General features: G+C 35.2%; 1 protein-coding gene and 1 pseudogene across 2 annotated transcripts in view; one reads left to right on the forward strand and one right to left on the reverse strand.

The window, feature by feature from the left end:
- Window positions 1–5,250: 5,250 nt before the first annotated feature.
- The window catches only part of CB4H12orf40 (chromosome B4 C12orf40 homolog), a 57,905-nt gene continuing 48,958 nt past the window's right edge, over window positions 5,251–14,197 (forward strand). The window contains exons 1-4 of one of the 2 annotated variants that reach the window (XM_045464017.1): window positions 5,251–5,285; window positions 8,633–8,771; window positions 13,243–13,375; window positions 13,785–13,818. In XM_045464017.1, the coding sequence (XP_045319973.1) occupies window positions 8,666–8,771; window positions 13,243–13,375; window positions 13,785–13,818 (273 nt within the window). In that variant the 5' untranslated portion in view covers window positions 5,251–5,285; window positions 8,633–8,665. Of the gene's footprint in view, window positions 5,286–8,632; window positions 8,772–13,242; window positions 13,376–13,784; window positions 13,819–14,197 lie in introns of those variants that run through there. The other variant, XM_045464018.1, reaches the window with a different exon arrangement.
- LOC123591812 lies at window positions 6,885–7,207 on the reverse strand (annotated as a pseudogene).

Below are 14,197 nucleotides of genomic sequence, written 5' to 3' on the forward strand. Positions count from 1 at the left end.
GTCATTCCACACTTCCATAAAACACCTAGCGCTCCTCACAAGTGCTCTCCTGAATTCACATTACCTATTTAATCCATCCCCCCACCCACCTCTGCCGTGGTAAACAATAGTTTGTTTTCTGTAGTTAAGAGCCTGTTTCTCAGTTTTCCTCTTTCTTCCTCCCCCCCCATGATCATTTGTTTCTTAAATTCCATGTATGAGTGAAATCATATTTCTGTTCATCTGTCTCTATTTTGCTTAGTGTAATACTCTCTAGCTCCATCCACATATTGTGAATAGTAAAATTTCATTCTTTTTTATGGCTGGGTAATACTCCATTTGTGTGTGTGTATGTGTGTGTGTGTGTGTGTGTGTGTGTGCGTGTGTGTACCCACACACACATACATACACCACATCTTCTTTATCCATTCATCAATCAGTGGACATTTGGGCTGTTAGATAATTTGCCTACTGTCGATAATGCTGCTATAAACATCAGGGTGCATGTATCCCTTCAAATTAGTATTTTTGTAGTCTTTGGGTAAATACCTAGTAGTGCAAATGCTGGGTTATAGGGTAGTTCTATTTTTAACTTTTTGAGGAACCTCCATATCATTTTCCACAGTAACTGGGCCAGTTTGCATTTCCACCACCAGTGCAGGAGGGTTCTCCTTTCTCCACATCCTCACCAAAACCTGTTGTTTTTTATGTCCTTTATTTTAGCCGTTTTGACAGGTGTGAGGTGTTATCTCATTGTAATATTGATTTAAATTTCCCTGATGATGAGTGATGTTGAGCATCTTTCCGTGTGTCTGTTGGCCATCTGTATGTCTTCCTTGGAAAAATGTCTATTCATGTCTTCTGTCCAATATTTTAACCAGATCATTTGTTTTTTGGGTGTTGAATTTGATAGGTTCTTTATAGGTTTGGATACTAACCTTTTATCAGATACGTCATTTGTGAATATGTTCTCCCATTCTATAGGTTACCTTTTAGTTTTGTTGATTGTTTCCTTTGCTGTGCAGAAGCTTTTTATTTTAATGAAGTCCCAATATATTTTTGCTTTTGTTTCTCTTGCCTCAAGAGACATATCTAGTAAAAAGTTGCTATGACTGATGTGAAAGAGGTTGCTGCCTTTGTTCTGCTCTAGGGTTTTGATGTTTTCCTGTCTCATATTTAGGTCTTTAATCCATTTTGAATTTGTTTTGTGTACAGTGTAAGAAAGTGGTCCAATTTTGTATTTTTTTTAGCTTTTTTTTTTTTTTTTTTTTTTTTTTTTGGTAGTCTCCATGCCTAAATGGGGCTTAAACCCCTGACCGTGAGATCAAGAGTCACATGATGTACTGACCGAGCCAGCCAGGCACCCCCAGTTTTGTTCTTTTGTACATTGCTGTCTAGTTTCCAACACTATTTTTTGAAGAGATTGTCTTTTTTTCCATTGCATATTCTTTCCTGCTTTGTCAAAGATTAATTGACCAGATAGTCGTAGGTTTTTTTCTTTTACTGATTAACTGCCCTAAAGTTCCTTTAAAAATCTTTGGGTCAGGCAGAAACCTTCGAGTTGGTTTTTGCACAGGAGTCTGCCTTCTTCCCAGGTGGCTAGCCTCCTGAATAAAGCTCAAATTCCTTTCCAATCAAAGCTCTTGAGTATTGGCTTTTCAAGTGACAGGCAGCCAAACTTGGGTTTTTGGTGACAGTGGTATAGTCAGTGGTGTCCAGGGTTCACCATGTCAGCAGTGGTGTCCTATGCAACTAATTATGGCATGATTTTTTACTATGACCTCACAACAGCCTTGATTTCTTCTTCCTACTGGTTGCCAAACTTGCTTTCTCAGCCTTCTTGCCAGGTCTGTGGGCTACCCAGCTTCCTTCTAATACATTTATTTTCTGTTTAACCAAAGGGGCTTTCAGTTTCTTGTAACCAAGAATCCTAATTGATGCAATGTTTTTTTCTTTAGTGCACCTCATTGAGAGTGATTATATTCAGTAAAACATTTAGACACTGTTGAGTAGCATTGGTTTCCTTTATAACAATCTAAAATGTCCTATTTAAGAAATTACCTTTGACTTCTACATCAGGATCCTTTTTCACTTTCATTATGGTGTAGTGATTAGTAGGCTGATCTAGGAGCTAGTCTTGAGTTCCTAATGGACTTTTCTTAGGCACATAGTGATGGGGATTGTGTAGTACAAAGAATTTGGTGAGAGCCATAAGAAGTGTCCTGGATAATGGAAAATCAACCTGGAATAAAGCACTTGATCTATGCATATATAAAGACTGTATTTAGATTTTGGCTTGTCCCTAATTCTGCTGATTTTCATAATGTGAGAACTGCTGATAGAATTGATATTTCTTTTTATTACCTGTTTATAATCTGAAATGCTTAATATTGCTGGCTCTGTCATACTTTTTATATTTCTGAACTTTGAAAAGTCTCTTTGTACTCTGTGCAAGTTTTTGTAAATTTTAAAATGATGGAGAATAAACTAATCTCTCTGGTCTTATCCAAACTTAGCATTTGAGATGCCAGTGAAATGTAATTTATTTTCCTTTTTTCCCCTAAAATTTGAATGCCAGCAGTATACTTTTGCTGCATAGAACAGAATAGATTGGATTCTTTGATCAATGAGCTTAAACTGGTCAATTAACACATAGCTATTGGGAAATATGCTAAAGAACAAGTCCAATAAGTGACAAAGTATGAGGGTATTCAATAACTGTCATTCATGTAGTTTATGAAAATTTGGAAAATTTTCATTTGGAAAAATGAATGGCTTTGTGATGTATTCACAGTCGACATACTTGGAAAGTAGTGTAGTATACTGGTTAAAAACTTCACACTCAGAATTCTTGTATTTGAATCCTGGTTCTACCACTTACTAGCAGTGTGACCTTGGGTAAGTTACTTAACCTTTTTGTGTCTTAGTTTCTCCATCAGTAAAATGGGGATAAAAATAGATACAATTTTATGGAATTGCTCTGAAGATTGAGTTTATACATATAAAGTATTTGAAGTATTTAGAGTGGTACAAGATATATGGTACTCGTTATTAGGTATTTTCATGTTATTTCATATAGCTAAGATACATTTGATTATTTTACTTATAATTCTTGCACAAATCTTGAATTTGAGACCATAGTTTCATGTATATCTAAAAGCTATATTGTACATGGCACAAAAACAGACACATAGACCAATGGAATAGAATAGAAACCCTAGAACTAGCTAGACCCTCAAACGTATGGCCAACTAATCTTTGGCAAAGCAGGAAAGAACATCCAATGGAAAAAAGACAGTCTCTTTAACAAATGGTGCTGGGAGAACTGGACAGCAACATGCAGAAGATTGAAACTAGACCACTTTCTGACACCATTCACAAAAATAAACTCAAAATGGATGAAGGACCTGAATGTGAGACAGGAAACCATCAAAACCCTGGAGGAGAAAGCAGGAAAAGACCTCTCTGACCTCAGCCGTAGCAATCTCTTACTTGACACATCCCCAAAGGCAAGGTAATTAAAAGCAAAAATGAACCTTCTTGGGACCTTATGAAGATAAAAAGCTTCTGCACAGCAAAGAAAACAACCAAAAAAATTAAAAGACAACCAACAGAATGGGAAAAGATACTTGCAAATGACATATCAGACAAAGGGCTAGTATCCAAAATCTATAAAGAGCTCACCAAACTCCACACCCAAAAAACAAAACCCAGTGAAGAAATGGGCAGAAAACATGAATAGACACTTCTCTAAAGAAGACATCCAGATGGCCAACAGGCACATGAAAAGATGCTCAACATCGCCCCTCATCAGGGAAATACAAATCAAAACCACACTCAGGTATCACCTCACGCCAGTCAGAGTGGCCAAAATGAACACATCAGGAGACTATAGATGCTGGCGAGGATGTGGAGAAACGGGAACCCTCTTGCACTGTTGGTGGGAATGCAAATTGGTGCAGCCACTCTGGAAAACAGTGTGGAGGTTCCTCAAAAAACTAAAAATAGACCTACCTTATGACCCAGCAATAGCACTGCTAGGAATTTACCCAAGGGATACAGGAGTACTGATGCATAGGGGCACTTGTACCCCAATGTTTATAGCAGCACTCTCAACAATAGCCAAATTATGGAAAGACCCTAAATGTCCATTAACTGATGAATGGATAAAGAAATTGTGGTTTATATATACAATGGAATACTACGTGGCAATGAGAAAGAATGAAATATGGCCTTTTGTAGCAACGTGGATGGAACTGGAGAGTGTGATGCTAAGTGAAATAAGCCATACAGAGAAAGACAGATACCATATGTTTTCACTCTTATGTGGATCCTGAGAAACTTACCAGAAACCCATGGGGGAAAGGAAATGGGAAGAAAAAAAAAAAAAAAGGAGGTTAGAGTGGGAGAGAGCCAAAGCATAAGAGACTCTTAAAAACTGAGAACAAACTGAGGGTTGATGGAGGGTGGGAGGGAGGGGAGGGTGGGTGATGGGTATTGAGGAAGGCACCTTTTGGGATGAGCACTGGGTGTTGTATGGAAACCAATTTGACAATAAATTTCATATATTGAAAAAAAAACTATATTGTGCAGATCTGCTTGTATTGTCATGAATGTTTTATAGCATTCCGGTATTACTAAGAAAGCAAATATTTTAGTAACTGTTAAATACTGTACTTTCACTGGGATTTAGTGCAGTGTTTAGCACAAAGATCATAGGTATAAGGTGCATCCATAATGACTAGCTATTTTTTTTTTAAAGAAGTTAGATGATTTCAAAAACACTTAGCTGATACATTAATATAACTCAGGTTGCTCTAATAATAAACTTAACATTTCCTTAGATCCTATACAGATTTTGATCTTCTCTCTAATCCCTCTCGATTTTAGTAGAATATTGAAATACAAGGAAAGTCAAGAAAATAGCAGTTTTGACCAAGAATATTGCTATCAGATGATAATGTTTCAGGGATACATCTTTTCCAATGCATTGCTTTCTCTTTGCTTATATTGATTTTATAATTCAGATTTTTTTTAATGTTTTTTATTTATTAGAGGTTAGTCTTTATTACTTCTTGAATTTTCTAAGAAAATTTTTTGAAGTAGTATATGCTATAAATAACATTTTCATAGTTTTCTTTTCAAAAAATAATATAATTGTTACTATACTTTTCGATGTTAATTTCAAGTCTTCAGCCAAAATGGCAATCATTTAAGAAACTATTTTTTTAACCATTATATTTTTTTGTTTTGCTTCTTTTTTCAGTACCAGGGTTCTGATCAAGCAGGAAAGGAGAAAGCAAAAGGTAAAAAAAATATATATTTTTATTTATATCAGCATTATGAGAACAGTGATCTTCTGAAATATTTTTTGAAGGTTAATAAATTCACCTAAGTAACTAAAAGACTATCCAGTTTTCTCTGTTTATAGATAGCTTGTATAGCCAACCATTTTGCTCAGGTAGAGACTTAAAGATCATTGTTGATTCTAGCTCCAACATATATCCCACGTCTGATCACTTCTCACTACATGTGCTATCAGTACCCCAATTCATATCGTTTATTGCCTAGAGTATTATGATGGTCTTAGAACCTGTCTCCTAACTTTTTTATTAGTTCTTTTTCTTACATTGATTTTATTATATAAAGTTGAGCATGTATGTATCTTACAACTGAGTAGTGTATATTCAAGAGAAACTCTTCCACATGTGTACTTTGAGACATATACAAGCTTGTTTGGATCTTTGTTACGTAGCAAAAAGAGGAGAAGGCAAAAGAGAAGGGCGAGAGCCTGAGGAGGGAAGGAGACCATCCAAATGTCCATTAGCAGTAGAATGGTTGAATTGTGGGATACCCAAGTAATGGTACAGCAGTGAAAATGTATCAACTACATAGAATTCATGTAGATGACTCCCCCAAACATAATTTTGAACAAATGTCACAAGTCACAGAATGTAAGCAATAGCGTTCTGTTTGCCAAAAGTTCCAAAACAGAAAAAAAATATGTTCAAAGCTCATAAAATTTAAAAAGCAAGGGAGTGATTATAATAAAAGCAGGACAGTTATTAACTTAGATGATGTCTCACTATAAATTTAACTTGTATTTTCTGGACTACTAATAAGGTTATCTTTTCATCCGTGTTTCCTCTTTTGTGAAGTACTTTTCCAAGTATTTTTTTTACATTTTTTTTAGTGGTGTTGGTCTTTTGCTTATTGTCTTTATATATTTAGAATTTTTTGTTGGTTATATGTGTACTCTGTAGCTTTTATTTTTCTTTTCTTAATGCTGTCTTTGAAGGAAAGTTCCTAATTCTAATGTAATCGAACTTACCAATTTTTTTCTGTTTTATCTTTCATTCCTTTGTAGTCTGTTCTTCATGTAGCAGTTAGTATGATCTTTTAAAAGCACAAATCAGAATTTGTCATCCTCCTGCTTAAAAGCTTCAGTTGTTTTTTCGCTGCTTTTATTTTATTATTTTTTTAATTTTTTATATTATAAAAACTTCCTCTTTTATCAAGGTAACATGGAACAGATTTCTTGAGTAAAATGGAAAGTTTCCAATACAATGAAACATAAACCACCATACATACAATACTTGGCAGAAAAAACAAAAGAGCAAGTTTACACAGTCCCTGTAATAGCCATGACCTTATTCTTAGATTAGTTGCTTCCTCCATCTACCAAGTGTATTCTGCTGGGTACAGAGCTCTGCATGGCTTCTGGGGTCGCACTCAGCCAAGGCTGCAGCCCAAATAGCACTCATCTGGCTGGGCCATGGTGCTGTTGGCTCTGCTCACTTGAAGCAGAGCAGTCACCAGCACATTCAAACAGTCTGAATATCCTTTCAATATCAAAGGGAGAAACAAGAAGGTAACATAATAATGTTATCAGAAAGATGTTAGCTTCATTTCTTTGGCTTCTTGGTCAGTGTCCTCCAGAACAAGATGTGAGGTTCTGGTTCATGGATCATATAATGGACCCATCCTTGACTCTGCTGAAAGCCAAGATGCCTCCAAGTTCAGATTCAGCTATCAAATGTGTTTGAGACTGGCGTGGCTATGCCCTTGGGCAACATGGCATGCTGTACTGGAACTCCTCCTTGTTGTATTTGTCCGCATGGTAAATCTGTTTGTGCGATTGTGCGATGTGATCGCTCCACCTGAGGACCTTCAGCCAACCTCTAAACAACTCCCAGCAGCACCCCACTGCTTTTAGAGTAATACTGATTTAACCATAGCCGAAAAGGACCTGAAGGATTTACACCTTCCCTACTTCTCTGACTTTCTTACTACTCACCCTGTTATTCATTGTGTTTTAGCTACACTGAACTTCTTCCTGCCATTCTTCTCTTTGTCTGGAATATTCCTCCTCAAGATATTTGCATGCCTGGCTTATCAACATTTGTGTTTCAGCCAAAATATCTCCTCTTAACATTGTTTTTCTCTGATCTCAGCATCTAAGTAGCTCCCCACTCTCTAGTTACTTTCTCTCCAGGACCCTTTTTTAGTCCTCACTCTTGTCTTTCATAATCTTGTATTTAGTTATAAGTTTGTTTGTTCTGTCATCCCTCACCTTCATTAATACATATTCATCAGAAGAGGAATTTTATTACTTTTGTTTATTTTAGATCGCCTGTGCCTGGAATTGTGACAAGCAATAACGTAGACATTCAGTAAATAAACCATGAATATAGTCTGTCTCCAGATTTTTTTTTTTTTTTTTTTTTTTAATATTCTAACTCTGGATCATTCTTGTGAATATTTGTAAGAAAGGAAAAGACATATGGCCCTCCCCCAAAGTGTTGATCTCTAGTTAGGCTTCTTTTCTCTTCTTTTAAAGGAAAGGTATGACATTTTCAAAGTCATGCTTCCCCAAAGTACTCTTCACCAACTCTATTTTTTAATCCTTTCATACTCATTAGATGACTTTGTCTTATATTTTAGAGGAAATAGAAGGTATCATGAGAATTATCTCAGATTTCTACTACCAGTTGTGTAAACTATCTTATATCTTCACTAAATCTTTCCCTTCTGTGACTGTGGAAGTACTGTAGTTTCCTCTAGTCAAAGGAATCTGCAATCTGGATTCCATCTTTCTCAGGGACTTCGTGGCATCAATTAATTCTTCTCTTTCTTATATCCTCAACCAGTCACTGTCAACTGGAGGCTTTACACTGATAGTCAAACATACTTAATTTTCCCCTATTAAAACAATTTTTGCTCCCTTTCTGGGTCCTTTCCCTTTCCTGCTATGCCTCTTCACTCTTATCTCCCATTCACTTCTCAGTCCACTCCACAGTACAACCCTTGCTAATGGCAAAGTAGGAGTCATGGAAGGATAACAAAGGGAATTAAATTGGCAACTTTCTACATTTCATATAATTTTTAATCTTTTGATACCGGGGAATGGCTCTGTTTTAAAGTCATTACGTTTAACAAAAGAAAGATTTTAAGAGGTTATGAAATTAAGAGTCTTTGGGCAAATTATAAGTCATCATGATTGATTTCAGTTTATATGTAAACATATAAAGGGGGTATCAAAAATATAAAAATGTCAAGTCAAGTATTTAATAGCATTATTGCTTTTTTATTTTTATGATTCTTCCTAAAACCATATGGCTGTTGTAATAACTTTTATTTTTAATTGTTTTAGGAATATTTTGAAAAGAAAAAGTTAAAATCAAAAATGAAATTACTGGGGGTTTTATCCCCTGTCAAAAATTCCACTGTCAGTTTAGACCTCCTTAACTTGTATATGGTAAATCACATATCTTGCCAGAAGAAAACACCTGGTAAGTCTTTTCATTTGCATTTTGTTTTGACTCTAATGTAATTGTAACATTCAGTTTTCTAATAAAATTGTAACTTTAGAACTCAAAGTATAAATTAGTACTTTTGTTAATTCTTAAAATCTTTTGTGGCTTCATATTTTTAAGTTATGTGTTATATAAAATTAACTTTACAAGGTATGGTCAAACATTATATTGCAGTTGTTTTAGTTACTACAGTAGTCTGCTTAGGCAGATAGTTACCAAAGTTAGCTAAAGAGCTCAGGGAATAAATGTCTTTACTGTCTTACAGTATTTAGAGAATTTGTTTGAAAGGAGGCACTGAAGAAGGTTTTTCCATTAATGATTAGTTTCATATATCACAACTTGAATAATTTCTTAGGCATTCTTAGAATGTTAACTATAGTCTAATACTTCAAAACAAAGTTCATTTGCCTATGTTTAGAGTCTTCAAGTAAATAAAAAGTTTAGACAGAGTATATTTTTGTCTCAAGGGAACTTGTGTGTGATATTTAATCTTCAAGATAAGTGCTAAAATGAGAGCCTAAGAAATAAGACTGTTCATAAAGGAGGATAGAAATTGCTTATAACTACTGTTAGTATATCCTCTTTTCCTTTCTCTGCCATTTTTGTATCTTACTCTGCAGATGACGGTTTACACAAGGAAATTTAGTTATACTTTAAAAGTAAATATTTATGGATTTTAGCAATAAAATTTTTTGTTGTAAATGTGATTGATGTATATACCTTCTTTTTCTTCACTTAACGTAATACAGTGTTATCAGCCACAGTCATGATGTTTACTCATTTTATAGCTGAAAGTTTGCACCCTCTGCAAACCTGTATATTCCCTACTCCACAGTCCCTAGCCCCAGCATCCACTTTTCTACTCCGTTTCTATGAATTTGACTTTTTTTTTTTTTTTTTAGATTCCATATGTAAGTGATACCATGCATTATTTGTCTTTCTCTAGCTTATTTCAGTTAACATGCCTTTACGGTCCATCCAAATTGTCAAAAATTGCAGGATTTCCTTCATTTTCATGGCTGAAGAATATTTTGTCATATGTGTATACCACATCTTCTTTACCCATTCATCCACTGACACACACTGAACTTATTTCCATATCATGGCTATTGTGAATAATGTTTCTGTGAACATGGGAGTGCAGGTATCTCCATATGATGCTCTTTTCATTTCCTTTCAATATATACTCAAAAGTGGGATTCCTGAGTCATATGGTAGTTCTACTTTTAATTTTTTGAGGAACATACATTATGTTCACTGTAGTAGCTCCATCCATTTACATTCCTACCAACAGCATGCAAGAGTTCTCTTTTTCTACATCCTTGCTGGCACTTGTTTATCTCTTGCCTTTTTGATGATAGCCATTCTAACAGGTATGGGTTGATATCTCATTGTGGTTTTGATATGCATCTCCCTGAAGATGAGTGATGTTGAGCATCTTGTCATGTACCTGTTGGCCATTTGTATGTCTTCTTAGGAAAAACGTCTGTTCAGTTTCACTGCCCATTTACAAAATTAGCTTGTTGATTTTTGGCTAAGAGTTGTATGAGTTCGTTATATATTTTGCATATTGAACCTTATCAGATAAATGATTTGCAAATATATTCTCCTGTTCCATAGTTTGGGAAAGATTTTTTTTGCTGTGCAGAAGATTTTTTGTTTTTTGTTGTCTGTTTGTTTTTATTTAAATTTTAGTTAACATACAGTGCAATATTGGTTCCAGGAGTAGAGTTCATCATATAACACCCAGTGCTCATCACAAGTGCCCTCCTTAATACCCATTATTCACCCACATCCCTCCATCCACTCTCAGTTCTCTATTGTTAAGAGTCTCTTGTAGTTTGTTTCCTTCTCTCTTCTTCCTCCCTCCCTTCTCATATGTTGATCTGTTTTATTTCTTAAATTCCACATATGAGTCAAATCATATGGTATTTGTCTTTCTCTGACTTATTTCACTTAACATAGTACATTTTAGCTCTATGCTTTTTAATTTTTTTAAATGTTTATTTTTGAGAGAGAGACAGAGCGTGAGCCGGGGAGGGGCAGAGAGAGGGAGAGAGAGGGAGAGGAAGACACAGACTCTGAAGCAGGTTCCAGGCTCTAAGCAGTCAGCACAGAGCTGTCAGTACAGAGCTCAATGCTGAACCTGAACCCACGAACCACGAGATTGTGACCTGAGCCAAAGTTGGAGGCTCAACTGACTGAGCTATCCAGGTGCCCTGATTAGCTCCATGCTTTTTAGTTTGATATAGTTTCACATGTTTGTTTACTTTTGGTGTCAAATCCAAAAAAAAAAAAAAATCATCGCCAAGACTGATGTCAAGGAACTTACCTCTTTTGTTTTCTTCTAGGAGGTTTATGGTTTTAGGTCATATGTTGAACTTTTTAACCCATCTTGAGGTGAATTTGTGTATGGTGTAAGATAGGGGACCAGTTTCTTTTTCATGAGGCTGTCCAGTGATTTATTTACCTTCATATATTTCCTTTCTCCTTCACTTTCTTTTCATTTATATATTCAACATGTTTATTGAGTACTTACCCTAAGTAGTATATTGGATGCTAGGAATAGAATAGAAAGTGATGGGGTCAGGGCACACTGCCCAAAAATAAGGCACCTTGGCATACTGACTATTCTAAGCAGAAGGAATTTGAGAAGCAGCAGAGAAACAAGAAGGATTCTCATTTGAGAACTGTCCTCCCTATACCTTGAGGAAAGGAACATCTTTATCTCCAAGACAGAGGGACACCGAGAACAATCTGAACAAACAAGCCTAGCTGTTTTTGAGGAACATTTAGTATGCTTCACTTAGTTCATACCCTTTTTTGTTCAATCACATTTTCCCACTACTTTCCACTCTTCATCAAACCTAGTATAAAAGTGCTCAGGTTTAACCACTTACTTGGGTCTCTATTTCCTTATAAAGTTTTACATTTAAAATTTATTCAATAGATTTATTTAATAAAACTCTTCATTTGTATGAAGTTTATTTATTAATTTATCTTCTGTTATAGAGTCCCTAGCTGAGAATTTAGAAGAGTAGAGGAAAAACATATTTTTCCTTCCCTACAAAAGCAAAAGTTTATTAGTGATGGTATTAGCAGGGGGACCTTTAGAAAGTGATTAGGTCATGATGTTGGAGCCCTCATGAATGAAATTAGTGCTTTTAAAAGGAGACCCCAGAGAGTTCTTCTTGCTTCTTTCACTGTGTGAGGACACAGTGAAGAGACAGCTTTCGCTGAACCAGGACTGAGGCTCTCACCAGACCCTGAATCTGAGAAAACTTTGATTTTGGACTGCCAATTTTCCAGACTGAGGAATTAATTTCTGTTGTTTATAACCATCCAATCTATGGCATTGTGTTAGTGCAGCCTGAGTAGATTAAGACTCTTTACTAAAAGAAAGGGCATTGGTGCCGCTGGGCCACTGCTAGAATCAGGGACTTGAATAGCATCAAGATTTTTTTCTCATTTTAGATATTAACTTAATTCTCTCAGGTTGTCTTTTTCATTTAGGCTTAAAACTTGACCTTAAATAAGTAATATTGTTCATCTCTCCTGTTTTGCCACAAGGGAAACACTGAGAGTTGTTTCTTGGTTCTGAGTTTTAAAATTTTACTGAAAGGATACTACCTTGCCCTATTGGTGCCAGGTCCTAGCACTGGAACAATTATTTATAACCACAAGGATGTGATCCTATTATTGATTCATCTTGGGTCAGATGGCTGACCCTAAATCAATTATTTTTCTAGAGACAGGGTTTTATAGGAAGATAGGAAGTTCTCTATGAAAACCATATAGCTGGTGTGTATGTAAAAAGCATTTTTCAGAAAAGGAAAGTAGTTAAAAAAGTACTGAGCAGACCAAATCGTGTTATCTTGTATAAGGAGAGAAAAGGCTTATGTTTCCATCAAGTTTAAAAATCTAGGGGCACCTGAATGCTCAGTAAGTTGAGTATGCTTAACCGACTAGGCCACCCAAGTGCCCCATGAGTGACTGACTCTTGATTTTTGGCTCAGGTCATGATCTCACAGTTGTGAGGTCGAGCCCTGCAGTGGAGCCTACTTAAAAAATCTATTAAGAGAGATAGAGTTAATGAAGTACAATAAACTGCTGTAAGTGCTATAATAGAGAACATATGTAGTGGTATGGACATGTATTACATAGCATCTGATATAGTTTGGGGGTCAAGGAAGTTTTGGGAGAAGAAAACAATAGAACTGAATTATTATGGCCCTTTTTATGAGGACTATGTAAGATGATGAAAAAGAGATGATTTGAATTATTTATGACAGTTTTTAGTGCTGTAATGACTTCTAGTACATATAGAATATAGGTAGTTTTAGTAGATTTCTAAGATGTACATTTATTTAATGAACATTGTATATCAAACATTGTTTTTAAAAGATCTTATTCTTATTTCTTATAATTATAATTTTTTTCATTATAGAAACTGTGAGAAAACCAACCCATGTGAATATGCATAGAGATATAAAAATGCCCTTAAGAAAGCATGATTTAGAACTTCCAATGTCACCTCACTATATACCATCTAAGCTCTGCATTGATGATGTAGAAAACAAGTAGGTTTTATCTAGGTTGTATATTATTTAGGTATTTAAACAGGTCATTATCAGTACTGTTTTATTCATTGGAAAATGTATGAAGGACTTATTCTTCTAGCTGTTTTTTTTTTTTTTTTTTTTTTGGTTTGGCTGTTAACAGTATTATTAAACTATTAAGACCTTTATCAAATGAGCTAATGTTTATACTATGTATTTTATATGTGTAGTTTGACTTTCCTCATCCTAAAAATGTCTCTTGAGTAATAATACAATTTTTATAAAATTAGAGAATGATTTAGAGTTCTATATGTTTTTGTGTATTTGTATACAAGTGTATGCATTTTAAATATATAGAAAAAGATAAGTTTATTGCCAGCTATTTTTTTTAACCTTAACATTTTCTTTTCATTTGTATGTACTATCAAAGACTAGGCAACAAGAAAGAACTTGCCCCAGTTCAGGTGAGATTTAAAACAAAAATTTTTAAGTTACTTTAACAATTGTAACATACCACCAAATGATATAAATTTTTCAAATATCAGAGAAAATTGTCCTTTAAAATTTTGTTTACAGTCTTTTAAATTATTTTTTAAGTTTTTTTTTTAATTTTATTTTTATTTTTTATTTTTGAAGGAGAGAGAGAGACAGAGCATAAGCGGGGGAGGAGCAGAGAGAGAGAGGGAGACACAGAATCCGAAGCAGGCTCCAGGCTCTGAGCTGTCAGCACAGAGCCTGATGTGGGGCTTGAACTCACGAACCGTGAGATCATGACCTGAGCCGAAGTCGGACGCTTAACCAACCGAGCCACCCAGGCGCCCCTAAAGTTTTCAATATAAGAAA

The sequence above is a fragment of the Leopardus geoffroyi genome, chromosome B4 (genome assembly GCF_018350155.1).
Source record: "Leopardus geoffroyi isolate Oge1 chromosome B4, O.geoffroyi_Oge1_pat1.0, whole genome shotgun sequence".
Lineage (NCBI taxonomy): Eukaryota > Metazoa > Chordata > Mammalia > Carnivora > Felidae > Leopardus > Leopardus geoffroyi.